This window comes from Scomber scombrus, chromosome 18 (assembly GCF_963691925.1).
Source record: "Scomber scombrus chromosome 18, fScoSco1.1, whole genome shotgun sequence".
NCBI classification, from domain to species: Eukaryota; Metazoa; Chordata; class Actinopteri; order Scombriformes; family Scombridae; genus Scomber; species Scomber scombrus.
In genome coordinates this window covers 700,486-714,694 of record NC_084987.1, presented here as the reverse complement: position 1 = coordinate 714,694, position 14,209 = coordinate 700,486, and the positions used below count along the sequence as shown (strand labels likewise).

At 41.1% G+C, this 14,209-nt stretch overlaps 2 protein-coding genes across 2 annotated transcripts in view; both read right to left on the bottom strand.

The window, feature by feature from the left end:
- Nucleotides 1-14,209, bottom strand: part of thoc6 (THO complex 6) — a 189,205-nt gene that overhangs the window by 142,682 nt on the left and 32,314 nt on the right. The window lies entirely within an intron of this gene.
- Nucleotides 2,396-5,557, bottom strand: LOC134000235 (keratin, type I cytoskeletal 13-like). Its single transcript, XM_062439576.1, has 7 exons — nt 5,087-5,557; nt 4,736-4,818; nt 3,773-3,929; nt 3,518-3,679; nt 3,302-3,427; nt 2,773-2,993; nt 2,396-2,540 (listed from the first exon to the last, which is right to left on the bottom strand). The coding sequence occupies exons 1-7, from the start codon at nt 5,555-5,557 to the stop codon at nt 2,396-2,398; spliced, it is 1,365 nt and encodes a 454-aa protein (XP_062295560.1).

The following is a 14,209-nucleotide window of genomic DNA, read 5'->3' as shown; positions in this document are numbered from 1 at the left end:
ATACAGTTGATAAAACATACTCTCTCTCATTCCAGTGTACAGATAGTCTTACCAGATATAAACATTGAACAAATGCTAAATACCATGGACTGTATTTAAAATCACGACGTAGCCACGCCCTAATGCATACCCTGCTTTATCGTCACATATAAAATCAGGGAGGCCAAAATGTCCCAAATGAACATCATACTGCATTGAAGAAGGCTTTAAACTAGCGATTGAGACCATAAACACATTTTGAAAACGTTTACTGAGGTTAGAAATCAAGTGAGAAGTTGGTGAATTCTCCATTGACTTGTATAGAGACGGAAGTCCTTTTGACACCAAAACGGTCGCCCCCTGGTGGCCTTTTGATAGAATGCAGTTTTAAGTTACTTCCTGGTTGGCATCATTTCAGAGGACCGGAGCTCCCCGCCTGCTAAATACTGATAAAACTGCAATAATAAAATAATACGAAAGATGTTCATGCAGAACCTTTTTTATAGTCATAAAGGGCAACAAACATTAAAATAAGAGAGTAATCTAAAAAGTATGAACACATTTACAAAATATCTGAAATGGCCAATCACCCCAAAAGCCAAAGAATTGCAATTTAAAATGATGAATGGTTATCATCCAGCAGCAGAAGCATTAAAGAAAAGGTTTGGATTTGAGGTTGAGCCATGTTGGATTGTGAAACTACTGAACATCTTTTTTATTATTGTACAGTGACATCACATTGTTGGCAGGATGTTTTTGAATGGATAGGTAATAAAATAGAAAATATCACCATTTGATAAACATCAGATTCTTCTATATAAAGATAATCTTACCAAAGAATTTTCAGAACTGGTCAAATTATCATAGTTTTGGGTAAATATCACATCCATTCATGCAAATGGGAAAATAAACCCTCCTCAATAGTTTGCTCAGTCCATCTCACTGGACCATACCAACGCCTGAGTAACCTGTAGGGAGCATGCTCAGTCCATCTCACTGGACCATACCAACGCCTGAGTAACCTGTAGGGAGCATGCTCAGTCCATTTTAATGGACCATACCAACGCCTGAGTAACCTGTAGGGAGCATGCTCAGTCCATCTCACTGGACCATACCAACGCCTGAGTAACCTGTAGGGAGCATGCTCAGTCCATCTTAATGGACCATACCAACGCCTGAGTAACCTGTAGGGAGCATGCTCAGTCCATCTTAATGGACCATACCAATGCCTGAGTAACCTGTAGGGAGCATGCTCAGTCCTTACTGGACCATACCAACGTACTAGTAGTACTTTGTATAAATATATTGTTCTGCTTCATTTTTGCGGACTGTTTGCTCACATTTCCGTGGACTGTATTTAAACGGCAATAAATCACTTCATCTTTTGCATCAAATGGACTTTGTCTTGCAACCTTTTTATCGGCATTTTAAGGTAAGACTAAACCTTTTCCAGTCAGCCTTCCGGCACACGACCCTCACTCTAGGTCGGAGTGTGACAATGCTTAACGTGCAAATTTATGATTTACTAGACAGAAGAAGAAGAAGAAGTTCCAGCCAGAAATCAACACACAGACCAATATGCAAACCTCAGTGTCAGCATTAGTTCATCCTAATCAAGACTTTCCTCATAATACCTGAAACACTCAATCTACTTCATCACATGTTAAACTCACAAAAAATAATGAAATTTAAAACTTTAATAACCCTGGCTCATAAAGGAACCATTTGTAACCATAGACTGCTGCTCGGAGGCCAATAGTATCGGATCTGAGCAGCGCCATCTTGAAAATGTCAGGTGCATGCTGGGAAAAATAAAAACATGGATTCTACTTATATGGGCATCAGGAGGAGCATGAGGCGCCCTCCTGAACCTGTGAACCAATCAACCTGTCCATTGTGTCAAATCTGCATCTGAAAAGTAACTAAAACTGTCAAATAAATGTAGTGGAGTAGAAAGTACAATATTTCCCTCTGAGATGTAGAAAGTAGCATCACATGAAATACTACAGTAAAGTACAAGTACCTCAAACTGTACTACAGTAAAGTACTAGTACCTCAAACTGTACTACAGTAAAGTACAAGAACCTCAAACTGTACTGCAGTAAAGTACAAGTACCTCAAACTGTACTACAGTATTGTACTTGAGTAAATGTTACTTAGTTACTTTCCAGGCCTGTCAGATAAACTTTGACCACTTTCCTTCTCCAGTAAAAACCTCTAAAGACACATTTGTTTATTCTTTGAGACACTTGAGAAACATTTAGACACTTTTAGTTGATTTTAGTTGAGTTTTATTCTTTGAAGAAACAAACATAAGGTTTGTTGTTACAGCTGTAGAGAGTTAAAGTTTCTTCCTCACAGATTCATGATCTTTGCATTGATCGTGGTTTCAGTGACAACAGACAGGTGACTGGTCTCAGATGGTTTCGGTCTCTTCAACCACCTTGGTGATGACTGTTGTGGTGGTGGTAGAGGAAGAGGAGGAGGAGGACAATGCGGAGGAGGACAATGCGGAGGAGGACACTGCGGAGGAGGACTTAAAAGAAGAGGACACTGCAGATCTAGTTGAGGAAGGAAAGAGGGACATGTTAGTAAAGCTGCAAATGACGATTATTCTATTGATTATTTTCCAAATTAATAATTTTGTCTGTAAAATGTCAGAAATTGGAGAAAAGTGATCAGTCCTAAGTTCTGATACACAAATGTGTTTTCAGTTTTTGGACTTCTTCTCTAATCTTTGATTTTTGATGAAATATTTGATCATTTCATCACATTTATTGAAATGAAACTTACACAGATGCCTCTCCGTCCATCAGCCTCCTGTACTCAGCGATCTCCATCTCCAGTCTGGTCTTCATGTCCAGCAGCACCTGGTACTCCTGTCCCTGACGCTCCAGGTCAGCTCTCAGCTGGCTGAGCTGATCCTCCAGCATGACCACCTGACTCTGGAAGCTGCTCATCTGCCCGGCGTAGCGGCTCTGGATTTCAGCCAGGCTGGACTCAAGAGACGCTTTCTGCAGGAGACAGACAAGTTAGAGACGGGGAGGACAGAAACTGGACCACTGAACAACTGGATGGATGTAATAATACAGAGAGGGACATTTGTTGTGGACACCTGGGAGTCCATTATTGTTTCTACGTGACCACCTGAGGGTCTTTAATTGTCTCTGTGTAGACACATAGGAGTTTTGTTTTGTCTTGACGTGAACACTTAAGAGTCATACGTTAGTGTCTATTTGGACACTTCTGTGTTTTTATAAAAGTACATTTTTTTTACATCACTTAAATATAACTATTAAAAAATGACTGTTGGTGTTCTTACCATACTGAGCTGTGACTGGAGCTCGATCTCCATAGCCTGAAACTGTGACTTCACTTCCTTCACCTCCAAGGTTGACGATTTCAGTGTCATCTCTGTGGTCACCACCTCCTTATTGAGCACCTCCGACTGAGAGGAGGAAGAGGAGGAAAAGGAGGATGTCACCAAAGCTCACGACAGACAAACTGATCTGTGGACACCGACGGTTTCATTTCTCACCTTTGACTGGAACCATGACTCCAGCTCTCTGCTGTTCTTGGCGGCGACGGCCTGGTAGTGTTCTCTGATGTTCTCCATGACCACGGTGAGGTCGCTCTGAGGAGCAGCGTCCACCTCCACGTTCACCTGGCCGGTCATCTGACTTCTCATGGCAATCAGGTCCTGCAGGAGGAGGGAGGCAGAACTCGGTCACCAAACAAGACTATCAAAATAAACTCTGAGATTAGTGTTCCTGTAATGAGAACGTCAGCGTACCTCCTCGTGGTTGGACTTCATGGACACCAGCTCCTCCCTCAGGCTCTCCATCTGCATGTTCAGGTCAGTCTTGGCCATGCCGAGGTCTCCCAGCAGCGCCTTCAGCCCGGCGATGTCGGCCTCCACACCCTGACGCATCGACAGCTCGTTCTCATACCTGAGAGAAGTCACAGGACGGAATTAGATTTTATGTACATGTGCAGTACTCCTGTTGTAATATTACTTTACTTTAATCAGTTATGTTTGTTTTATTGGTATTGATGACTGAAGCGGGACGGGAGTTTGTCATTTTCAAATGCGAGCTCAATTTTCATTCCCAAAAAGTTTCTTCAACTACAAACTCAATTAATTCTGTTAACATGTGTTGTCCTTGTATGAAATAAAACTTTTCACATGTAGGCCTACAACTGAAATATATGAAATAATTTCTGAATATAATTTAACAAAATCAAACTCATTTAGAACCTACTCTGAGCCTGTATTTAGTTTGACATCAGTCTAATTATGTAATCATGTTGTCAGTTGATATTTCTGCTTTAGGTGGGTTTTTTTCCTGCAGTCCCGTCAGCTGCCAGCAGAGGGAGCTGCTGATTGAAAGCCTGACTCTCCTGCTGCTGTGGGTTAAAGGTCAACTCTGCATGTCTGTCATGTTTTATCTTAAAAGTCAGAGAGCTTTAAGATCCATTTATCAAGCTTTTTAAACACAGATTTAAAGTAACATTTTAATCTTCCTCTTATTTTGGAAGGAGGGATGACAGGTTTGGACTATTTGTGTGCATTCTGTATACATGCAGTAGTTGCAGTATGAAAATATTTGTACTTAATTTCAGTTTTATTACTGTTTCAACAACAAAAATAAAAGGGCAGTAAATAGAGTCTACTTGGCTTTCCATAGGTGATTTATAATCATACTTTTTACATCTCACTTAAAAGAAAAGAAGAAATAAATAAAGAGTTACTGACTTCATTCTGAAATCGTCCTGAGCCAGCCTGGCGTTGTCGATGCTCAGTATGATGGTACCTTTGGCGACGATGACGTCCTGGATCTGAAAACAGAAACAATCAAGATTTTATAACCAGATCAGACACAAGACATCAGTCCTGCATCTGAAACATCACATCACAAAACAGGATGAATCATCACATGTCCAGAAGATAAAAATCTCTTAACTGTCTCATCAGTTTTTTCCCTCTGTATTGCATTTTTTTAGTGGTTAGATTTTGGAAAAGTTGAATTAAAGACGATGGACTGAGAGTCTCTGGACCACAGTTAAAACTACAAACATCATTTCCCATGCTGCCCCTCTTCCTCACCTTTCCCTGCATCTCTGTGATGGTGGATAGGGAGGCGGAGTAGGCAGAGTACTCTCTGGTGGTGGGGCCGACCCTGCTCTCCACAAACTGCCTGATCTTCAGCTCCAGCTCGGCGTTGGCCGTCTCCAGCGCAGACACCTTGGCCAGGTAGGTGGCCAGGCGGTCGTTCAGGTTCTGCATGGTGAACTTCTCGTTGCCGATGACGCTTTCTTCCATCGCTGCTCCTCCACCGAAGCCAGCACCGAATCCTGCGCCGAAACCTGCACCTGCACCTGCACCTGCACCTGCTCCACCGCCAAAGCCAAAGCCGCTGCTGGCTCCAGAAGAGAAGCTCCTGGAAGCCTGAGAGACCCTCACACCAGCACCTCCTGCTCCTCCCGCCATGCTGAACGAGCTCATGCCTCCACCGAAGGATGATCGCCCCATACCACCGCCGGTCATGGAGCTACGTGAGTACATCATGGTGGACATGGTGAAGAAGAGGTGTTTGTCTGTCTTCTCTGACTGGAGAGAGCTGGAGAGGAGAGAAGTGAGGAGGTACAGCTCAGTTTGCTCCTTTTAAAGGTGCTCAGGCGGGCTGAGCAGCAGGTGGGGAGGGGTGGTTTGAGTGTGGGGAGGGGTGGGGGGGCGTGGGGAGGGGTGGAGGTGGGCTGGGTTGGGGGAGGGGTGGTTTAGGGGTGGTGCAGCTCACCACACCTCCTCAGGTGGAATGTAAATCAAGTCACTCGAGTACTTTACCTCAGTGTAATCTTGACATACGTATATTTCCATATTAATGATACTTAATACATCTGTTTTACAACATTTCATATTTACTGCATCATCATTGGAGAAAGTTACTGTTTGAATTGATTTTAGATTAAAACACTGTTACAGATTAAACCAGAGTTTCCAACCTTTTAGTTTAAATCTGTGTAGCTCTTTTTCTTCTTTCCTCTCATTAATCATCTCACGACCCTTTTACATTTTTGTAATTTTACTTTTACTTAAGTAATCTGAGTATTTCTTTTCCACACCTGCACACCCCACATCCCTGCAGGCTGTGTGATATAACCTCCAGTAAATCCCTGCACAGTATATCTACTTACTGCTGCCAGTGCACTTTTCCTCTCAGCACAAAGAGTCCATAGAAGCTGAAACGCCTCCTGTCACTCAGCTCTCACCTGCCTGACAGCGTTCTTCTTCAGGTGTGCGCTGTGGGAAGACGCCTCCAGCTGGCAGATACGGTTGGTTTATTGTATATCGTCATGGTGACCTGCATCTTTTACAGGCTTTTCTAAGAGTCACTACAAGTCTCAGCCAGTCTGGCACATATTGATATTTTCAACCTGCAAGTGGATTACACTATATAGGAGGTATAGGACCCCCCCCCCCCTATTGCTATTAAATGACTGTTCTTTTTGCACTGGTTCTGTTAAAAATACATCTTACAGAACTTTTTGCTGCTCTTACTGCCTTTTTGCACTACCACAACTTAACTACACAGAAACGTATGCTGCTACTTCCTACATACACAAAAGTAGACTCCAAAATCTTATTTTATCTTACTGCCTATCCATTCTATGTTTTATTTGTATTTTTATATTATTATTAGTAAATGTCTTATCTGTTGTGCCTGTGCACTTTATCTGTTCCACGTGGGATAGTGAGAAACGTCTTCTCCATTCCTTTGTAGCCTTAACATGTGAAGAAATTGACAATAAAGCTGACTTTGACAATAAAATGTTGCCAGATTGGGTCAGCATTGCTCTGGAAGCCCAGAACTCATGTTAAATGATGTTTTGACCGACGGAGGTTATCAGACAGTCAACGTCATTCTCTACCTAACTTATCTTTAAAGCAGCTGTGATGTTAACGCTTAAATACCTATAAAAATAGTAATGAACCTACAGAGAATGATCAGAGACTCTGCAGCTCCCCGCAGCTCCCATAGCGTCGCTTTCAGACAAAAAGCTGTACAAAGCCACAGTGCTCTACCTGCTCAGCACCAAATACTAAACAACACAGTTATCTGTAGACTAGCTGGTGAACATAGTGGAGCATTTAGCAGGTAAAGAGATATTTCCAACACGTCCTCGTACCGAAACGACAGAATAGATCTATTTCTGATGACTCACATAACGATGAGTGTGATGTTTTACGATGTGACAGCACCGTGGCTAATGTCGGGTTAGAGTTGGGGAACGATCGAGGTTTGGGTCAAAATTTCTCTCTTGAAAGTTTCACGTTGAAAATATAATGTAAAGCACAAACTTCTGCTCCATCAAATCTATCTGACACACAAATCTGAGTTAAACCCTCATGTTTGATTCTGAGCAGTGAGGTGACAAAGTGACCTGCTGACATGTTATCATGGTGCTAGCATCACGTTTCCTGGCTGAAATCCCGCTGTTCTTTTATTGCCAAATTATTCCTAATGAGAAACTTTATCAATGACAGATGATTTATGAGTGTTAACATAAATATTGGCATGCAGAAAGTCACGCTGAGTCTTGTGTGATTGTTGATGCTAACAGGTTGGGTGGCGTGTTAAGGGTTGATCTTTGAGAGACTTCTGATCCGTGGAATGAAAGACAAGGAGCTGATTGATGAGCACTGATCTGCCAACCATGCAGCCAATGAAGCCCTTGAGCCTGAGTAATGGGAATAATATATGGCTGCGTGTCTCTGCATGCATGTGTGTGCAGGTATGTACCAACTTATATAATATTGTATAAGGTAATGCTCATTACATGTCGACTCAGGTGTAACTTTGGGTTTAAAGAAAGTGTTGCTGTTTTTTTTGGCTTGCAGCTCCAACTGACACATCAGCAGAAAGAGGTTCAGGGTTTCCTCTGCAGAAATCACTGATGTCCTGTTTATGCATCCTGTAGTTAGCAGCATGGCTCTGTGGATTTTAAGTCCTCCATGTGAAACTAAAGATCTGTGGTTTGATCATGTCACACATCGCTGTTAAACAATAATAATGTTTTATGATGTGGAAGCACTGTGATTAGACTCTGGTTAGGTTTGGCTGTCAATCAACTAAACTCAACTATAGACAGTCAGTCACCACTTTATACTGAAATGTCTCAACAACTATAGAGTTCAGATCGACTGTTCACATTCATGAATTCATTCACATTCAGAATAACTTTGATTTCCTTACTTTTCATCTAGCGCCACCATCTGGTCAAAATGGTTCAGGTCAATTTATTCCATAATCGCATACTTCAGTGAGTACACTATGTATTTACTTGTGTAGTGCACCAATTTAGACAGTTTAGTGTTGTCTCAAGTCAAACATGGCCGTTGTGCTCTTACCGTAAATCATTTGCGTCATCATTCGTGTGACCAAATCATTACCGACTGTTAAATGAACCCAATAAAGCTGCCATCGAAGCAAACAGTGGCCACTCTGAGGACTGTGTGGAACAGATTTAGTTTTTTTTGTTGTTTTTACATATTTCATCTATTTTTGTAGAAAACAGCAGAAGACCCATGAATGAGTATATGTCCAAACCTTTGCCATATTCAAACAGGCCTGCAAAGTAAAGCCACATTTCAGCAGTATCTTCTATGCACTGTATCTGGATGTGGTATTGACCATATTTTAGAGTGTTCATTTTGATTAGACAACTCAGTTTGAGTCTTTAGCCGCTCTTAGCTGTTAGGGAATCTGCATTCTCTCCCCTCCCCTTCGTGTTTTGTCTCTCTCTGTGTGTGTGTGTGTGTGTGTGTGTGTGTGTGTGTGTGTGTGTGTGTGTGTGTGTGTGTGTGTGTGTGTGTGTGTGTGTGTGTGGCCTCCCTGGTTCCTCCCTTGCCTGTTTTTCTCCACACCTGGCCTCAATCCCCTCATCATCTCAACAAGCTGCTGCAGTATTTAAGGCCGGTTCTTCATCCCATTCATTGTTTACCCATGTGGTACCCAGCTTGGCTGAACCGAAATATACTTGCCTTAGTATTACTGTTGTTTTGGAAGACCTCCTGTTTTGTCTCTGCTTCAGATCCACCTTACCTACCCTCCTGCTACACCCAGCCAGCCGTCAAATCCTGTTCAAGGTTCGTGGTCCCATTCTCCCACATCCACTCCATCTACGCTCTAACACTAAATAAACTCTGCACCGAGTTGGCTAATTCGCGGCTGTGTTCTGCTTATTTGGTCCTAAGAATGAAACCCTAACATTAGCAGCTTGTTTGAAATGTGAACGTTTGCACCGTGTGGTTCTAAAAATAAAAAAGTCATTTAAAGTTAGCAATATTGTGTTTTTTGCAGTAAAGTAAATATTAAGTTAAAAAATGTGAAATGGAAAGTGTTGACCATTAACACTATACAAGAGTTAACATTACCATTAATTAACTCTAAATGAGAGTTGTGTCTTAACTCCCACAAGAGTTCAGTTTTAACTTCTGGAAGGATTTCACATGACCATAAACTCGGAGTATGAGTTACTTTTACTCTAAATGGGATTCATGTTTTAAATCTGAAAAGACTTAAAAGATCAACTCCCAGTAAATAGTTATGATAAGATATTCCTTTATTAATCCCACAGTGGGACAGTTGCAGAGTTACAGCAGCAAGTAAATATAGTTCAATCAGGAGAGACCAGAGATTAAGTAAAATATGTTTATTATGCAGATGATATTAATGATTAGGTATTGTCATAGTCTTTGGCGCTTGGACTCTGCAGGGAGAATTTTTGAATCGAAGGACGTAAGTCCTGAGCATCAGCATGATAGATCCCCCCCATGGAGTCCAGACACTGGTGGTGGCTCATGACTTCGATCAATCATCTCAGGCCAAATCACAACGAGTCATCTTCAGGCTGAAACTGATCGGGCTGATGAAGTTGAAGTGTTGTATTGAGTAATCTGAAGACTGGGTGGTGATGTTGAGGTGGTTGGTCGCGCAAAACAGAATCAGGAGAGCACCTGAGCAGAGAGGGAGAACATTTAAAAAGACAGCTTCAATATGATAGGCTGACAGTGAAGGTGTGTGTGGGGGGGTGAGGTTTACTTGGAGCAGAGCTGATTGTCCAGTCTGCAGTCTACAGTTAAATCAACTCTGCTTTGGATTCGATGGTCACGCATGTACACTCAGATTTAGTTGAATTTAACTCTGAGAGAGTTTATTCCAAAGGCTAAAATGAGCTGTATCAGTATCAGTAGTATGAGTTTGTGCCTGTCAGTCTCTCAGGCCACTGCCTTGCTCATGGGGATGTTGGCAGATGCTGATTGGCTCTCTGACCTTTTAAACACGCCTCAGCTCGCTCTGTAAACCATCTGTCCATCTCCAACGATGACGATCAACGTTTCCTCTTATCATCAAGTCACAACACAAACCAACAGTTGATGTCATTCTTCGTGTTTTTTGGTTTGTTTTGATTGTGAAGTTAAATTTAAAACACACAATCACAACCTTTAAAGCCGACTGTATTTAACTCCAGTAAGAAGCATCGTGAGTGAGGCGGTGTGATGTCCCCTCAGGGTGATGTAGAGGTTTTGATCGGGTACAAACCTGCTCTCTCTGCTGCCTTCAGGCATCTGTTTGATGTGGTTGTGTAACTTCAGTTCACTGACTTCCACATAGTTCACTTCACACATGGAGTTGAATCTTTGGCTTTAGATAGATTGCCTTTATTGTAACTGTGTATGCATATAATGAAATTAGAAATGACTACTCTGTGGTGTGAACATAAAAACATACATTAAATATTTTAAGAGAATAACACATGGACACAATACAAGAGCTAGTCAGGGAAATATAAACCTGTTCAAACAAAGACAGGAGAATGTTTTATCTGTGCTGGGAACAAACTACCACTCTCAGTGATCTGCTTTTATAAGCAATGTATCTGTGAATCTTAAACTATTGTTTTAGTATTTATTATTATTTATTGTTCCTAGTTTGTAGACTACTTGTAATCTGTCAAAGCAGCGTAACAGACGTTAGTCACCACTCAGCTGCTACAACAGAGACAACCATGGAAAAGTCCTGGACCCTTTTTATCCCTGAGAAGTGCAGACATATGTATTTGCTTTTAAATCCTATGTATTGCTTGTGTCAAATAAATCTATCCATCTATCTATTTCCGATACCGATATGTGCAGGCTTTTTACACCAGAACTATCAGGTAACAACATAACATATCTCCTATTGTGGAATTAACACTTTATGCCTAATTTTATTGTGATGCTCCACTGGATGCAAACATAAATGCAACATGGCTCTCAGAGTAGGACCCAGATAGGACCCGGATATGACCCAGGTAGGACCCAGGTAGGACCCAGATAGGACCCGGATAGGAACCAGGTAGGACCCAGATAGGATCCAGATAGGACCCAGATATGACCCAGGTAGGACCCACCGGACTCTGACGGTGACGTCACAGAGGCGACTCGCCGAAAGCATAACAGAGAAAATGACAACGAGGAGGTAAACCTTCTGTTTGTGTGTTGGTGTACATGGCGGTGGACGCTATGAACTTGTTAGCCACGGTTAGCTTCGGTTAGCCACGGTTAGACACCCACGAGTCTAGCGTGTTGTTGTTGTTAAACGTCATCAAGCGCCGGTAAACGTCCCATGCTGCGTTCATGCAGGCTCGGAAATGCTGAAGCCTACAGAACAAACATTGGTTATAAAAACCCGATACCGATACTTCCCGATATTAAATTTTTAAGTAAATATCGGCCGATAATATCGGAGGGCCGATATTATCGGACATCCCTAGGTCTGAGTCTTGGCCAACCTGTAGCGCCTCCCAGAGGAAATGACCTGAGTGGGAGGAGTCTGTGATGATGTTGGTGGCACATTAGCACACACCAGGTTCAACTAGGCTTTGTGGTCATTGCGAGGCACCAAATCCTCACTATGAGACAGTCGGTCTGCTTCTTTTGGGTCAAACAGGAGGCACCCTGATATTGTTGCTATAGCAGCCAAGGACAGAGATGCGTCTTTCTGAACGGAGTAGAGGTAAAGTGTAGTCAGAGGTTGGATAATGTGAAGGATGGAGGATGATCAATGAAAGCGCCTCCAGACTCACTAACAGTTTATTTCCCTGAACAATAAGAACTATAAACAAACAATGATCTAGTGACCGCTGCTTGATTCTATTTATTCTTTTATTTATCCTATTGAATTATTTTTATGTGTGAATGGACTGAATGTGGTTATATGCATGTTCATGTGCACTTTAAGGCATTGACTTTTCTTTTGATCTTATAAGTGCAATACTTTCCTACTATGTTCATCTTTTTTAGCTGCGTGTGTGTCTTGTTCTTATGGTCTTAAAAGTACTAATGGAGTGGCAGCTGTAATCTCATTATATGTTAAATATGACAGTAGAGTTTTTTCTATTTTATGCGCTGAGCTGCGTTTAGATACTGTTCTCATCTGTAGACCAGTAGAATAAACTCTATATGCTGGAGATGTGTTGGATCTGCCCCTGGCTCAACTACGACATTATCTGTGTGGTCTAAAGACTATGAAGGGAACATCAGGACAGAACATGTACTGATTATTCATTCTCCTTGTACAAGTAAATAAACCTTTTCAACTTAAATTGATCTAAAGAGTACGATCTGGACTTGCTCTATGTGGAAAGTAATATGCATTACAAAGTCATTTCATTTATGAATTATACATTAGGTGTATGAAGTAACATGAACAATAACACATCAGTTACTGTGTACACAGTGATTCTGTGAATGAATCTTCTGAAGAATCTTCTATAAGACGACGTGCGATGACATTAAATAATTTCTATTATATTCTAATGTCAGTGGAGAATTTGCTGAAGGCGAACTGTCACGATAAAGTAGATCAGACTAAAGTAGGTAGCTGACAGAGTTACGTAGCAGCAGGAGGTTTGACAGCTGGCCTGAGGCAGAGGAGATAGATGAAGCTGTAAATCTTACATTAAACTTTTACCACTGCTGCTGAGAGTCACCGAGCTGCTTATCGTCTCATATACACATCAAACTACTGATCATCAAGATAAGAGGCCCCACCCCTAGGTTGGGAACCACTGGACTAAACTAGCTAACTGTATATAAAGTAGTGTAAACTAGCTCCACCTCCAGCAGCTACAACAGTAACATGCTGCTCTAACACTGATGCTTCACTATTAATAATCTAATGATGTCATAATAATAATATATCAGTCAGAGGACCAAACCACTACTTTACTGTAATACTGCATACTACATCACTATAATACTGCAGTACTTTACTGTAATACTGCATACTACATCACTATAATACTGCAGTACTTTTACTGTAATACTGCATACTACATCACTCATAATACTGCAGTACTTTTACTGTAATACTGCATACTACATCACTATAATACTGCAGTACTTTACTGTAATACTGCATACTACATCACTATAATACTGCAGTACTTTACTGTAATACTGCATACTACATCACTATAATACTGCAGTACTTTACTGTAATACTGCATACTACATCACTAATAATACTGCAGTACTTTACTGTAATACTGCATACTACATCACTATAATACTGCAGTACTTTACTGTAATACTGCATACTACATCACTATAATACTGCAGTACTTTACTGTAATACTGCATACTACATCACTATAATACTGCGGTACTTTACTGTAATACTGCATACTACATCACTCATAATACTGTAGTACTTTTACTGTAATACTGCATACTACATCGCTCATAATACTGCAGTACTTTTACTGTAATACTGCATACTACATCACTATAATACTGCAGTACTTTTACTGTAATACTGCATACTACATCACTATAATACTGCAGTACTTTTACTGTAATACTGCATACTACATCACTATAATACTGCAGTACTTTTACTGTAATACTGCATACTACATCGCTCATAATACTGCAGTACTTTTACTGTAATACTGCATACTACATCACTCATAATACTGCAGTACTTTACTGTAATACTGCATACTACATCACTCATAATACTGCAGTACTTTTACTGTAATACTGCATACTACATCACTCATAATACTGCAGTACTTTACTGTAATACTGCATACTACATCACTCATAATACTGCAGTACTTTTACTGTAATACTGCATACTACATCACTATAATACTGCAGTACTTTACTGTAATACTGCAT

Excerpts from the sequence above, each read along its gene's own strand:
- LOC134000235 (XM_062439576.1), bottom strand. The coding sequence starts at position 5,557 with ATGTCCACCATGATGTACTCACGTAGCTCCATGACCGGCGGTGGTATG. Across the intron at positions 3,930-4,735 it reads CAGGACGATTTCAGAATGAA|GTATGAGAACGAGCTGTCGA; the intron begins GTCAGTAACTCT and ends GACTTCTCTCAG. Across the intron at positions 3,428-3,517 it reads AGTCATGGTTCCAGTCAAAG|TCGGAGGTGCTCAATAAGGA; the intron begins GTGAGAAATGAA and ends TCCTCCTCTCAG.